The sequence below is a fragment of the Ammospiza nelsoni genome, chromosome 4 (genome assembly GCF_027579445.1).
Source record: "Ammospiza nelsoni isolate bAmmNel1 chromosome 4, bAmmNel1.pri, whole genome shotgun sequence".
Lineage (NCBI taxonomy): Eukaryota > Metazoa > Chordata > Aves > Passeriformes > Passerellidae > Ammospiza > Ammospiza nelsoni.
In genome coordinates, this window is record NC_080636.1 from 6,063,200 (window position 1) to 6,076,004 (window position 12,805).

The window sequence follows — 12,805 nt, forward strand, 5'->3', positions numbered from 1 at the left end:
GATTGTCCCCCTGGTCCAGCCCACACCGCCAGCGGAGCTCCGGGCGGCCGCGCTCCGGGCGGAGATCACGGATGCTGAGGGGCTGGGGCTGAAGCTGGAGGACAGGGAGACGGTCATCAAGGAGCTGAAGAAGTCCCTCAAGATCAAGGTGAGGTGTTCCTCACTGACCCCTGCCTTCCTGGCTCCTCCTCAGCGTTCCCTGCCTGTCCCTCACCCATCCCTGCTGTCCCTCACCCATCCCTGCTGTCCCTCACCCATCCCTGCCTGTCCCTCACCCATCCCTGCTGTCCCTCACCCATCCCCACCTTCCTGGCTGCTGTGGGATTCATCTCCACACTCCTGCTGACTTCCTACCTGTGGAGATGCTGATCCCAAGCCCCATCCAGATCTCCTGGGGATGTTTTACCCATGGGCAGGGAGGTGCTGCCATCCAGATCTTGGAGTGCTCAGGGTGGAAGCTGTTCTGGGTTCCAGCCGTGGTGATTTGGGGGCTCTGGGGAGCTGTTCTGGGCTCCAGCTGTGGGTGTTAGTAATTTGAGGAGCTGTTCTGGGTTCCAGCTGTGGTGATTTGGGGCTCTCAGGAGCTGTTCTGGGCTCCAGCTGTGGGTGCTGGTGATTTGGGGGCTCTCAGGAGCTGTTCTGGGCTCCAGCTGTGGGTGCTGGTCATTTGGGGGCTCCCCCAGCTCCCTGATTCCCTCCCTGCTGCCCCTGCAGGGCGAGGAGCTCAGCGAGGCCAACGTGCGGCTGAGCCTGCTGGAGAAGAAGCTGGACAGCGCCTCCAAGGACGCCGACGACCGCGTGGAAAAGATCCAGACTAAGCTGGACGAGACCCAGACCCTGCTCAAAAAGAAGGAGAAGTGAGTTTGGAACAGGGCCGGGGGTGTGGAGCTCATCCAGAGGAAGCCACGGAGCTGCTCCAAGAGCTGGATTCCCTCTGCTTGGAGCCAGCTGGGAGAGCTGGGAATACTCACTTGGAGAAGAGAAGGATCCATGGAGAGCTCAGAGGCTCCTCCAGGGCCTGAAGGGGCTCCAGGAGAGCTGGAGAGGGGACAAGGGATGGAGGGGCAGGATAAAGGGTCCTGGCCAAGCAGCATCCCTGGCCTCACACATCCCTCCCTCCCTCTCTCCGTGTGCTTTCCCCAGGGAGTTCGAGGAGACCATGGACGCTCTCCAGGCTGACATCGACCAGCTGGAGTCGGAGAAGGTGGAGCTGAAGCAGCGCCTCAACAACCAGTCCAAGAGAACGATCGAGGGGCTGCGGGGAGCTCCGCCCTCGGGCGTGGCCTCCATCGTGTCCGGCATCGCCGGGGGTGAGGGACAGCAGCGGGGCCGGGGTGTCCTCCTGCCGGGCCGATGGGTGACCGGGAATGTGGGAATGGAGCTCCCACAGAGCCACAGCCTCTGCCACGCTCCCAGCGCTGCCTCCCGGCAATGTTGCTGGCACGTTCTCATTCCCAAGGGGGCAGGAGCGGCTCCGTGCTGAGCCCTGGCTCTGGGGGAGCATTGCAGGGCCCTGCTGGGGGCACTCCCAGCTGCTGGGAACGGGGTCAGCCCCAGATGTGGCCCTGGGAGCCCAGAGCTGCTCCAGGCACAGCTCCTCTCCCACCCAATCCTGGGATTTAATCCTGATTTCTCTTGTCTCTCCCGGCCCCGTCTCTCCCTGTGCTGCAGAGGAACAGCAGCGAGGTACGGACACACCTGCATGCAGCATGGGGGGATGGAACCCCAGCCCCCCAAACCCTGGGACACGGCTCCGTGGGGGGCCAGGGACGGATCCAGGTCCTGCTCGGAGCCTGCTGGGCCTGGGGGCTCCAGGGGGCTGGGAAGGGAGGGATGAGCATGGAATTGTGATGGGTGTGGAGATGGAGAGCTTGGGAAGGGGCATTGGGAGTGGTGGGACTGCTCCAGGGAGGTGCCACGTGTTGGTGACAGTGCCCTGTGCCACCGTCAGGGGTGGCAGTGCTGATGGCAGTGCCCCGTGCCAGTGACAGGGGTGGCAGTGCTGATGGCAGTGCTGATGGCAGTGCCCTGTGCCACCATCACAGGTGGCAGTGCTGATGGCAGGGCCCCGTGTTGGTGACAGGGCCCTGTGTTGGTGGCAGTGCTGGTGACAGTGCCCTGTGTTGGTGACAATGCTGATAGCAGTGCCCTGTGCCACCGTCAGGGGTGGCAGTGCCCCTCTGCCACTGTGACATGTGGCAGTGCTGATGGCAGTGCCAATGGCATTGCCTTCTGCCACTGTCAGGGGTGGCAGCACCGATGGCAGTGCCCTGTGTTGGTGACAGGGGTGGCAGTGTTGGTGACAGTGCTGATGTCAGTGCCCTGTGTTGGTGGTGCCACTGTCACAGGTGGCAGTGCTGATGGCAGTGCTGATGGCAGTGCCCTGTATTGGTGACAGTGTCCTGTGTTGGTGGCAGTGCTGATGGCAGTGCCCTGTGCCACCATCAAGGTGGCAGTGCTGATGGCCATGTCCCTGTGTTGGCAACAGTGTCCCTGTGTTGGTGGCAGTGCTGATGGCTGTGTCCCTGTGCCACCATCACGGGTGACAATGCTGATGGCCGTATCCCTGTGTTGGTGGCAGTGCTGATGGCTGTGTCCCTGTGCAGGTGGCAGTGCTGATGGCCATGTCCCTGTGTTGGTGGCCGTGTCCCTGTGTGTGGCAGTGCTGATGGCCATGTCCCTGTGTTGGTGGCAGTGCCCTGTGTGTGGCAGTGCTGATGGCTGTGTGGCCGTGTCCCTGTGCCACCATCACGGGTGACAATGCTGATGGCCGTGTCCTGTGTGTGGCAGTGCTGATGGCAGTGCCCTGTGCAGGTGGCAGTGCTGATGGCCATGTCCCTGTGTTGGTGGCAGTGCCCTGTGTGTGGCAGTGATGGCCCTGTGTGTGATGGCCGTGTGGCCGTGTCCCTGTGCAGGTGTCGGTGCCGGGCAGGTGCCCGGCGGTGGCTCTGGCCCCGTGCAGGTGAAGGACTCTCCCCTGCTGCTGCAGCAGATCGACGCCCTGCAGCTCTCCCTGAAACACCTCAAGAACGAGAACAACCTGCTCAAGGTGGGGGAACGGGGTGGGATCCTGTGGGATGGGGTCCTGAGGGATTGTGGGATGGGATAAATGTGGGATGGGATAAATGTGGGATGGGGTCCTGTGGGATGGGATCCTGTGGGATGGGATCCTGTGGGATGGGATCTCCACGGGATGGGATCCAGGTGGGATGGGATCTATATGGGATGAGATCCATGTGGGACGTGATCCATGTGGGATGGGATTCCTGTGGGATGGGATCCATGTGGGATGTGTTCTGGATGAGATGTGATCCCCGTGGGATGGGATCTGGGTGGGATGTGCCATGTGGGATGGGGTCCATGTGGGATGGGGTATGTGATGAGATCCAGGTGGGATGTGATCCTTGTGGGATGGGGTCCATGTGGGATGGGATCCTTGTGGGATGGGATCCCCATGGGACATCACCCATGTGGGATGTGTTCCCCGTGGGATGAGATCCCTGTGGGATATGGGATGAGCTGGAGAACAGGCTCTCATCAGGAGTGCTCCAGGGGAAGGGGCTGAGGGCAGGGTCAGCACTGGGAGCTGGGCGTGCTGGTGGAACTGGGGGTGCTGCTGGTGTCCCTGCCAGCCCTGTCCCCTCAGTGCAGAAGCCACTGGCACAATCTGATTGATTCATTGATTGATTGATTGATTGATTAATGAACACCCCACCCATGGGGCACAGCAGCAGACAACCCAATTAACCAACTATTCTAATGGATATTAATTGTAATGGATGGGATGGAGCAGCTCATTAAATCCATCCAGCCCCACAGCAAGGAATCCCCATGGGGCCCATCCCTGCTGTCCTTAGCAGCATTTCCCCCCCTGCTTTCCTGCTTTCCCCCTTTCCCTGGTGTTTCCCCCATTTCCCACACCACTCACTGGCATTCCATTGTGCCAGGGTGCCCAGATGAAGCTGGAGCTGGCCAGCCTGGCACCGCTGCAGGTGCCACGCGTGGCCACGGCACAGCGTTTCACCCCCGTTTCCCCCTTTCCCCGGTGTTTCCCCATTTCCTGTGTCCCTCACTGTGGTTTCTGTGGTGCCAGGGTGCCCAGATGAAGCTGGAGCTGGCCAGCCTGGCACCGCTGCAGGTGCCGCGCGTGGCCGTGGCGCGGGAGCGGCCGCCCGAGGCGCTGCCCACGCAGAGCCTGTACCGCAAGACCACGCAGCTGCTGGAGACCCTGTACCAGCTCAGCGCCAACGCCAAGGTGCTGGACATGAGGCAGAGCAAGTCCAGTAGGTCCTACAAAAACTTTCCTTGGGGTTTGGGGGGTCTGGGGCACCCCTGTGTGGTCCCTCTGCCCACAGGACTGGTGGTGATGTCTGCCTGTAGTGGGGCTCGCTGCGGGGTGGGACCTGCTCTGCTGCCAGCAGCTTTGGGGTGTTTGGCTTGAGGGACAGTCCCTGTCTTGGGGACATGGCTCAGTGTCCAGGGGATGAGCTGCTCCAGGGTGGCTCAGCCTCTCCTTGCTGGGGAGCCCCCCAAGCCCTGAAATCGCCCTGGTGCTAATCCAAGGGGGTCAAAACTCCTCCAGAACCTACCCAGTGCCAACCCAAGGAGATCCAACCCCCCAAAACCCACTGGGTGCCAGCCTGAGGAAATCAAACCTCCCTGAAATCCCCTGGTACCAGCCTGACGCAGTCAAACCCCCCCAAAACCTGCCCAGTACCAACCTGAGGGGGTCAAACCTCCCCAAAACCCACCCAGTACCAACCTGAGGAAGTGAAACCCCCCAAAACCCACCTGGTACCAACTTGAGGAGCTCAAACCCCCAAAACCCACCCAGTGCTAACCTGAGAAGGTCAAAACCCACCTGGTGCCAGCCAGAGGAGTTCAATCCCCCCAGAACCCTGGGAGTGCCAGCCTGAGGAGATCAAACCCCATGAAATCCCCTGGTACCAACCCGAGGGGGTCAAACTCCCCAAAACCCACCCGGTACCAACCTGAGGAGGTAAAAATCCCCAAAACCCTGCCCAGTACCAATCTGAGGAGTTCAATCCCCCAGAACCCTGGGGGTGCCAGCCTGAGGGGGTGACAGTGCTGAGCTGTGTCCGTGTCCCCCCGGCCCATCCCTCCCTTCCCGTTGTCCGCAGCGAGGAGCTCCTCGGCGCGGCTGCTGGAGCAGACAGCCCGGCTCTGCGCCCTCAAGAACTCCATCGATGCCCTGAAGGTGAGCAAGGGCCTTCTCCAGCATTGGGGGGACCTGGGGGCACCCCCAGCCCAGCCCTGCAGTCCCCAGGCTGGGGCTGGTGGCACCTGGTGGCAGTGAGGGGACGAGGTGCTGCCCATTCCCATTCCTGTTCCCATTCCCGTTCCCGTTCCCATTCCCATTCTCCTCCCACAACAGTGGGGTTTGACCCCTCTGGTTCCTGCCCAGGGTGGGTTTTGGGGCTCAGGGGGTGAGTGAGGAGGGTCCCCCGGGGTGGTTTTGGGGTGACCTTGCTGTGCCCCAGGACGACACGCTGCGGGAGATGGTTCAGCAGCAGCCGGGCGCCGGCGTCTCCACCACCTTTGGCACCTTCCCATCCTCCTCCTTCCTGAAGGTGAGAGCCCAGCCTGAGGGACCCCAGTCCTGAGGGACCCCAATCCTGAGGGACCCCAATCCTGAGGGACCCCCCAGCTCTGAGGGCCCCAGCTCTGAGGCACCCCAATCCAAAAGAAGTCCCCTAATCTCGAGGTACCCCCATTCCTGAGGGAGCCCCAATTCCAAGAGATGCCAGTCACAAAAACCCCCTTTCCTGAGGGACCCCAGCTCTGAGGGGCCCCAGTCCTGAGGGACCCCAGTCCCAAGGAATCGCCCCAATCCTGAGGGACCCCAATATCAAGGGATCCCCTATACCTGAGGAACCCAAATCCCAAGGAATCGCCAATCCCAAGAGACCACCAATCTCGAGGAACCCCCATTCCTGAGGGCCCCCCAATTCCAAGGGACTCCAGTCCTGAGGAAGCCCCAGTCCTGAGGGACCCCAGTCTTAAAGAATCTCCAATCCTGAGGGAACCCCAGTCCCAAGAGATGCCAGTCACAAAAACCCCCGTTCCTGAGAGTCCCCCAGTTCTGAACAACCCTAGTCCTGAGGGACCCCAAATCTCAAGGGATCCCCTGTATGTGAGGGACCCCAATCCCAAGAGACCCCCAATCTCAAGAGACCCCCATTCCTGAGGGAACTCCGATTCCAAGAGATGGCAGTCACAAAATCCCCCCATTCCTGAGAGCCCCCCAATTCCAGGGGACTCCAATCCTGGAGGAACCCCCAATCCTGAGGGACCCCAATCTTAAGGGATCCCCAATTCCAAGAGACGCCAGTGACAAAAACTCCCATTCCTGAGAGTCCCCCAATTCTGAGGGACCCCAGTCCCAAGGAACCCTGAATCTCTAAGGGATCCCCAGTCCTGAGGGAACTCCAATTCTAAGAGACACCAGTCACAAAAATCCCTATTCCCGAGGGACCCCAATCTCAAGGAACCCCCAGTCCTGAAGGACCCCAATCACGAGGAACACCCAATCCTGAGGGAACCCCAATTCCAAGAGATGCCAGTCACAAAAACTCTCGTTCCTGAGAGTCCCCCAGTTCTGAGTGACCCCAATCCTGAGGGACCCCAGTTCCAAGGGATCCCCTGTACCTGAGGAACCCCAATCCCAAGAAACTCCAACTCTTGAGGGGCCCCAATCCATGCCAAGGTACCCCTGTTCCCAATCCCCAATTTTGAGGCACCCCCTGTTCTGCCAAACTCCAATCCTGAGGGATCCCCCATTCCGGGGGATGGGGTGGGTGAGGACCCCCTGCTCCACCCCAGCACCGCCCCCCAGGTCCCACCCCCTTGGGGACACTGTGAGCATGTGGCTGTCCCCTTGGGGGACACCCTGAGCGTGTGGCTGTCCCCTTGGGGACACTGTGAGGGTGTCACTGTCCCCTTGGGGACACTGAGCGCGTGGCTGTCCCCTTGGGGACACTGTGAACGTGTCACTGTCCCCTTGGGGGACACCCTGAGCATGTGGCTGTCCCCTTGGGGACACTGTGAGGGTGTCACTGTCCCCTTGGGGACACTGTGAACGTGTCACTGTCCCCTTGGGGACACTGAGCGCGTTGCTGTCCCCGCAGGCCAAGCAGGAGCAGGCGCAGGGCCCGGCGCTGTGCGGGCGGGTGACGATCCCGTGCGCTCCGGGGCACGGCCAGGCGCACCGGGTGCTGCTCACCCCGGACCTGCTGCAGCACCTCCGCCAGCACTTCGTGGCCTGACCGGCCCGAGGGACCCCGGCCCGCCGTCCCCTCCCTCGGGACCCCGGCCCGCCGTCCCCTCCCTCGGGACCCTCCGTTCGCTCCCCCCTGCCCGGCCCCGCTCGCGGCGGGAGCCGGAGCCGCTTCCCCCGGGGGGATCCGGGCCCCCCGCGCTGCTCTCGGACACTACGGAACCCCCCGGGACCCCCCGGATCCCCCCGCGCTCCCGGCATCCAATAAAACTCCCCTGGACGCGCTGCCTGCGCCTGGAACCGGGCACCGGGCGGGGACACTGGGAGGGGACACGGGAAGGGACACAAGGAGGACACTGGGGGGGGGACACGGGGGAGCATAAAAGGGACTGGGGGGTCACGGAAGGGGACCGGGGGTCACAGGAGGGATTCGAGAGGGGTACTGGGAGTCCCGGAGGGGACTGAGGACCCCGGGGGTGTCACAGAGAGCTCCAGGATGGAACCAAGGGGACATTTGGGGATCCTGGGGTGGCACCGGGAGTTCTGGGTGACATTTGGGGGTCTCGGGTGGGACCAGGGGACACTTGGAGGGCACTGAGGGTCCCCAGAGGGCACCGGGAGGGGGCGCAGGGCCATTGGGGGTTCAGGGTTGTCACCGCGGGGCCATTGGGGGTCCGGGGGTGGCACCGCGGGGACATTGGGACATTGTGGGGGGGCGGCTCCCGCCACGTGCGGCCGCGCGCGCACAGAGCAGCGCGGGAAGGGGCGGGGCAGGGGCTCGCGCGCGAGGCTCCCATTGGTTGGCGCGCAGGAAAAGGCGGGAAGGAACGCCTCCTCCCGGCTCTGATTGGCAGGCGCCGCTGAGGGGGCGGGGTTAGTCCCTCCTCTGCCTGATTGGCTCCGGGGCGGGCCCATTGAGGGCGGCTTGCGGTGATTGGCGGAGGGCGCGGCGCAGTGGGCGCTGATTGGTGGAGGAGGGAGGAGACGGGGTTCCGGCGGGGAGAGCGCGTCAGTTCCGGACGGCGGCGGCGGCGGGAGGACGATGGTGAGTGAGGGGACGGGCCCGGGCCGCATCGGCCGCCATCGGGCGTGGGGAGGGACCCAGGAGCTCCCTCCGACCGTATCGGGACGCGCCGGGACCGGCGGGAGGCCGGGGGAGCCGCATCGGGCCGGGCCGGGCGCGGGGATGGGCGGGAGCGCGGCCCCGGTGCCTCCCCCGGTGAGCGGAGCCCTCGGTGCCGCAGGTGCTGCTGCACGTGCTGTTCGAACATGCGGCCGGGTACGCGCTGTTCGCCGTGCGGGAGGTGGAGGAGATCGGCCTGCTGCTGCCGCAGGTACCGCAACGGCGGGAGCGGGGAGGAACGGGAGGGGAACGGGGGGGAGAGGCGGGAACGGGTATCGGGGACGGGGGGGACAGGAAAGGACACACCGGGAGCGGGGATGGAGAGAGGCGGAAGGACCGGGGAGGCGGGGGGGAACCGGCGGGGGGGTGGCGGTGCCGGGGCCGTTCCCCGTGCCCGGTGTGACCGGAGCCCCCGTCCCGGTTGCCCCCGGCTGCAGGTGGAGGAGAGCGTCCTCACGCTGGGCAAGTTCCACAACGTGGTGAAGCTCGTGGCGTTCTCGCCGTTCCGCTCGGCGCAGAGCGCGCTGGAGAACATGAACGCCGTGTCCGAGGGTGAGCGCGGCGGGGCCGGGGACACCGGGAACCCCCCCCCCGGACCGCGGGGACCGCGCTGAGCCCCCCCTGTCCCGCAGGAGTCCTGCACGAGGACCTGCGGCTGCTGCTGGACACGGCGCTGCCCCCCAAGAGGAAGAAGGTGGTGCTGGGGGTGGGCGATGCCAAGATGGGCGCGGCCGTGCAGGAGGAGCTGGGGGTGCAGTGCCAGACCGGGGGCGTCGTGGCCGAGCTCATGCGAGGTGAGAGGGGACAGAGGGGACAGGGGACGTTTCTGGGGTGCTGGGAGGGGTAAGGAGTGGGGGGACGCGGTGCTGTGGCTGTGAGGTGTCCCTGGGGTGCACGTGGTGGCACTGTTGTCCCCTGTGGTGGCACCATTGTCCCCCGTGTCCCCGCAGGGATCCGGCTGCACTTCCCGGCCCTGGTCCGGGGCCTCACGGCGCAGTCGGCGGCCAAGGCCCAGCTGGGGCTCGGCCACAGCTACTCCCGGGCCAAGGTGAAGTTCAACGTGCACCGGGTGGACAACATGATCATCCAGTCCATCAGCCTGCTGGACCAGCTGGACAAGGACATCAACACATTCTCCATGCGCGTCCGGTCGGTGGGGATGGGATTTGGGGGGTTTGAAGGGTTCGGGGGTCCCCTTTCCCCTCCCCATGCTTACCACAGGCAGCTGCTGCTGCTCCGGCCGCCTGTACAGACCGGGGAGGGACAGCAGCTCCCCAGGGGACACTGGCCGGGCCTCAGGGCCATGGCGTGGACCAGGGGGGACATTGGGGACGTGGTGGGGACACGCAGAGCCGGCTGGGCCTGGGTGGCAGCAGTGACCGTGCGCTGTCCCCGCAGGGAGTGGTACGGGTATCACTTCCCCGAGCTGATCAAGATCGTCCCCGAGAACTCCATGTACTGCCGGGTGGCCAAATTCATCGGGAACCGCCGCGAGCTGAGCGAGGAGAGCCTCGAGGGGCTGGAGGAGATCGTCATGGACAGCGCCAAGGCCCAGGCCATCCTGGAGGCCTCCCGCTCCTCCATGGGTGAGAAAGGCTCTCAGGGGCACCAGGGGGGCCTGGCCAGGTGCCCAGCCCTGCCACTGACCCCGTGCCACCGCCAGGCATGGACATCTCTCCCCTGGACCTCATCAACATCGAGAGCTTCTCGCGCCGCGTCATCTCGCTGTCCGACTACCGCAAGGGGCTGCAGGAGTACCTGCGCTCCAAGATGAGCCAGGTGGCCCCCAGCCTGTCCGCCCTCATCGGGGAGGTGGTGAGTGTCCCCAGAGTGTCCCCCCTGTCACCTCCCCGGCTTGGAGATGATGTCAGAGTGAATCTGTCAATCCACTGAGTTGTGCTGCTGACACTTCCACTGCTGATCCCGGCTGGGGGGACTCCCTGTGCCCTCGGGGGGTTCAGAGCCCCCTGTAACCCCCCCTGTGCTGTGCCCCAGGTGGGTGCCCGCCTCATCTCGCACGCTGGCAGCCTGACCAACCTGGCCAAGTACCCGGCATCGACGGTGCAGATCCTGGGGGCGGAGAAGGCCCTGTTCAGGTACCCAGGGCGGTCGCGGTGATGGCGGCCGTGGGGCAGCGGCTGTGACCCGCTGGGGGTGAGCAGCCAGCCCCAGTCTGAGCGACCCCCGGAGCACGGCGGGCTGGGGAGGGCCTGTCCGGGGTGGGGGTGGCGCTCGGGGGTCCTGACCCCTCCCTGGGCACTCGCAGGGCGCTGAAGACGCGGGGGAACACCCCCAAGTACGGCCTCATCTTCCACTCCACCTTCATCGGGCGCGCCGCCGCCAAGAACAAGGGGCGGATCTCGCGCTACCTGGCCAACAAGTGCACCATCGCCTCACGCATCGACTGCTTCTCAGGTGGGCTGGGGGCTTTGGGGGGCACAAACAGGGTGGGCACTGTCATGGTGGGCACTGTCACTCGGTGCCAGGTGGGCACAGGAGGGCACTCAGGGCATTCGGGGCCGCTCTGCCGTGATGGGAACATTTTTCGTCAACAGCATCTCACCCCGGTGAATGGTGACTCCTGTGGGCTGAGCAGAGCACGGGGGGCTCTCGGGGGGGTTTGGGGGTGCAGGGTCAGTGCTGAGCCCCCCCTGTGCCCTCCCCACAGAGGTCCCCACCAGTGTCTTTGGGGACAAGCTGCGGGAGCAGGTGGAGGAGCGCCTGGCCTTCTACGAGACCGGGGAGCCGCCCCGCAAGAACCTGGAGGTGATGAAGGAGGCCGTGGTGGAGGTGAGGAGGAGGAGGTGGGGATGGTGAGGGATGAAGAAGAGGGGTGAGGGTGACAAATGGAGGCTGTGGGAGAGATGGAGGAGGAGGCGAGTTCTTGGGGGAGATGAAGATGGTGAAGTGCCAGGGGAATGAAGATGGAGGTGAGGTGCAGGAAGAGTGAAGGAAGTGACGGAGGTGAGGTGCTGAGATGAAAATGACGAAGGTTTTGGGGTGATGAAGATGATGGAGGTGAGGCCTTAGGGGAGATAAAGATGGCAGTAACGAGGTACCAGAGGATGGAGATTGGGAATGGGAGGTGTAAAGGGGGTGGAGGTGCTGGGATGGTGGAAGGTGGTGGTGGAGGTGATGAAGATGATGGTGAGGTGCTGGGTTGATAATGGCGAGATCCTGTGGTGATGAAGGTGATGGTGAGATGCTGGAGGGATGAAGTGAAGGTGAGATGCTGGGGTGATGAAGGCGATGGTGAGATGCTCTGGTGATAAGGGTGTTGCTGAGGTGCTGGGGGGATGAAGCAGAGAGCCTGTGGTGATGAAGGTGATGCTGGAGGGGATGAAGGTAATGGTGAGATGCTCTGGTGAGGCAGATGATGCTGAGGTGCTGGGGGATGAAGATGAAGGTGAGGGCCCTGTCGGAGGTGATGTCACTGTGCCATCCTGACCCACTGTGGAGGCCAAAGACTGATTTAATGAGTCTGATCCGACCAGGGCCGGGTGTGGGGACGAACCCCGGGACCCTGCCCTGGCTCACGTCCCCTGCGTGTCCCCAGGCCAGCGAGGTGGTGGCTGAGGTGAAGAGGAGGCAGGAGAAGAAGGAGAAGAAAAGGAAGAAGAGGGAGAAGCGGCGGCTGGAGGCGCTGGCAGCAGCTGCTGAGGAGGCAGCAGAGAACTCGGTGATGGAGACAGAGGTGAGGGGAGGGGGTGAGACCCTTTTGGGGGGTCCTGGAGGGGTCTCTGTGCCCCAGGAGGGGAGGATGGGGTCAGAGCTGATGTGGGGCTCCCCTCCCCGCAGGAGAACGATGTGGGTGCCAAGAAGAAGAAGAAAAAGAAGAAGCAGCAGCAGCCAGAGGAGTCAGAAGCAGAGGCAGAGCCCGAGGAGAACGGGGTGGAGGAGGAGGAAGAGGAGGAGCCATTGCCCAAGAAGAAAAGGAAAGTCGTGGTAGAGCCTGAGGAGGAGGAGGAGGAAAAGAAGAAGAAAAAGAAGAAGAAGAAGAAGGCAGTGGCACAGGACTCAGAGGAGGATTAGGGAGCAGAGATCAGTCAGCACACGGACTGACAGACTGATGGACAGGCAGGAGCCAGGAGTGGCCACTCCCCTGCTCCCCTGGTGGCCCCAGCTGTGTCCTGTGCCACCGTGGCCACCTGGAACGTGTCACAGCCCCTGGTGGCCTGGGTGAGTCCCTGTGGCCAGCAGCAGCCCCGGGACTGTGCCTTACAGAGTGGAACTTCCAACCCCTGTCCCTTCCCTGGGGCCTGGGCTGTGGGGCTGTCCCCAGGCCGTGTCTGTGTCCCCTCCTTGGGGACACTGGGCCGTGTGGGGCTGTCCCCAGGCCGTGTCCCCCCTGCCTGTGCAGTGCAGGGCTGCCCAAACCCCAATAAAGGGCTGAGGTTGTTGCTGATCCCTCCTGTCGTGCTCCGTGGCTGGCAGGGGGTGCCCAG

The 12,805-nt window shown here is 63.9% G+C and overlaps 2 protein-coding genes and 2 non-coding genes across 8 annotated transcripts in view; all 4 read left to right on the forward strand.

Moving 5' to 3' along the window:
* Positions 1-7,507, forward strand: part of DCTN1 (dynactin subunit 1) — a 53,178-nt gene extending 45,671 nt beyond the window's left edge. For 3 of the 5 annotated variants that reach the window (XM_059470414.1, XM_059470416.1, XM_059470417.1), the window contains 9 exons: positions 20-148; positions 715-857; positions 1,144-1,310; positions 1,672-1,686; positions 2,916-3,049; positions 4,094-4,283; positions 5,142-5,218; positions 5,502-5,591; positions 7,149-7,507. In XM_059470414.1, the coding sequence (XP_059326397.1) occupies positions 20-148; positions 715-857; positions 1,144-1,310; positions 1,672-1,686; positions 2,916-3,049; positions 4,094-4,283; positions 5,142-5,218; positions 5,502-5,591; positions 7,149-7,286 (1,083 nt within the window). In that variant the 3' untranslated portion in view covers positions 7,287-7,507. The remainder of the gene's footprint in view (positions 1-19; positions 149-714; positions 858-1,143; positions 1,311-1,671; positions 1,687-2,915; positions 3,050-4,093; positions 4,284-5,141; positions 5,219-5,501; positions 5,592-7,148) is intronic. The other 2 variants (XM_059470415.1, XM_059470418.1) reach the window with 1 other exon arrangement.
* A 756-nt stretch (positions 7,508-8,263) lies between these two features.
* NOP56 (NOP56 ribonucleoprotein) lies at positions 8,264-12,765 on the forward strand. Its single transcript, XM_059470189.1, has 12 exons — positions 8,264-8,282; positions 8,482-8,571; positions 8,798-8,912; positions 8,993-9,154; positions 9,311-9,509; positions 9,759-9,946; positions 10,024-10,175; positions 10,356-10,456; positions 10,627-10,775; positions 11,029-11,150; positions 11,917-12,054; positions 12,159-12,765. Exons 1-12 carry the CDS (start codon positions 8,280-8,282, stop codon positions 12,390-12,392), a joined length of 1,653 nt encoding a protein of 550 aa, XP_059326172.1. The 5' UTR covers positions 8,264-8,279; the 3' UTR covers positions 12,393-12,765.
* LOC132072920 (small nucleolar RNA SNORD56) lies at positions 10,885-10,956 on the forward strand. The gene has a single exon (XR_009418440.1). It is a non-coding gene; the product is annotated as a small nucleolar RNA SNORD56 (small nucleolar RNA).
* LOC132072919 (small nucleolar RNA SNORD57) lies at positions 11,780-11,848 on the forward strand. Its single transcript, XR_009418439.1, has one exon. It is a non-coding gene; the product is annotated as a small nucleolar RNA SNORD57 (small nucleolar RNA).
* Positions 12,766-12,805: the final 40 nt, after the last annotated feature.

Excerpts from the sequence above, each read along its gene's own strand:
- NOP56 (XM_059470189.1), top strand. Across the intron at positions 9,947-10,023 it reads GGCCTCCCGCTCCTCCATGG|GCATGGACATCTCTCCCCTG; the intron begins GTGAGAAAGGCT and ends TGCCACCGCCAG. Across the intron at positions 10,776-11,028 it reads ACGCATCGACTGCTTCTCAG|AGGTCCCCACCAGTGTCTTT; the intron begins GTGGGCTGGGGG and ends CCCTCCCCACAG.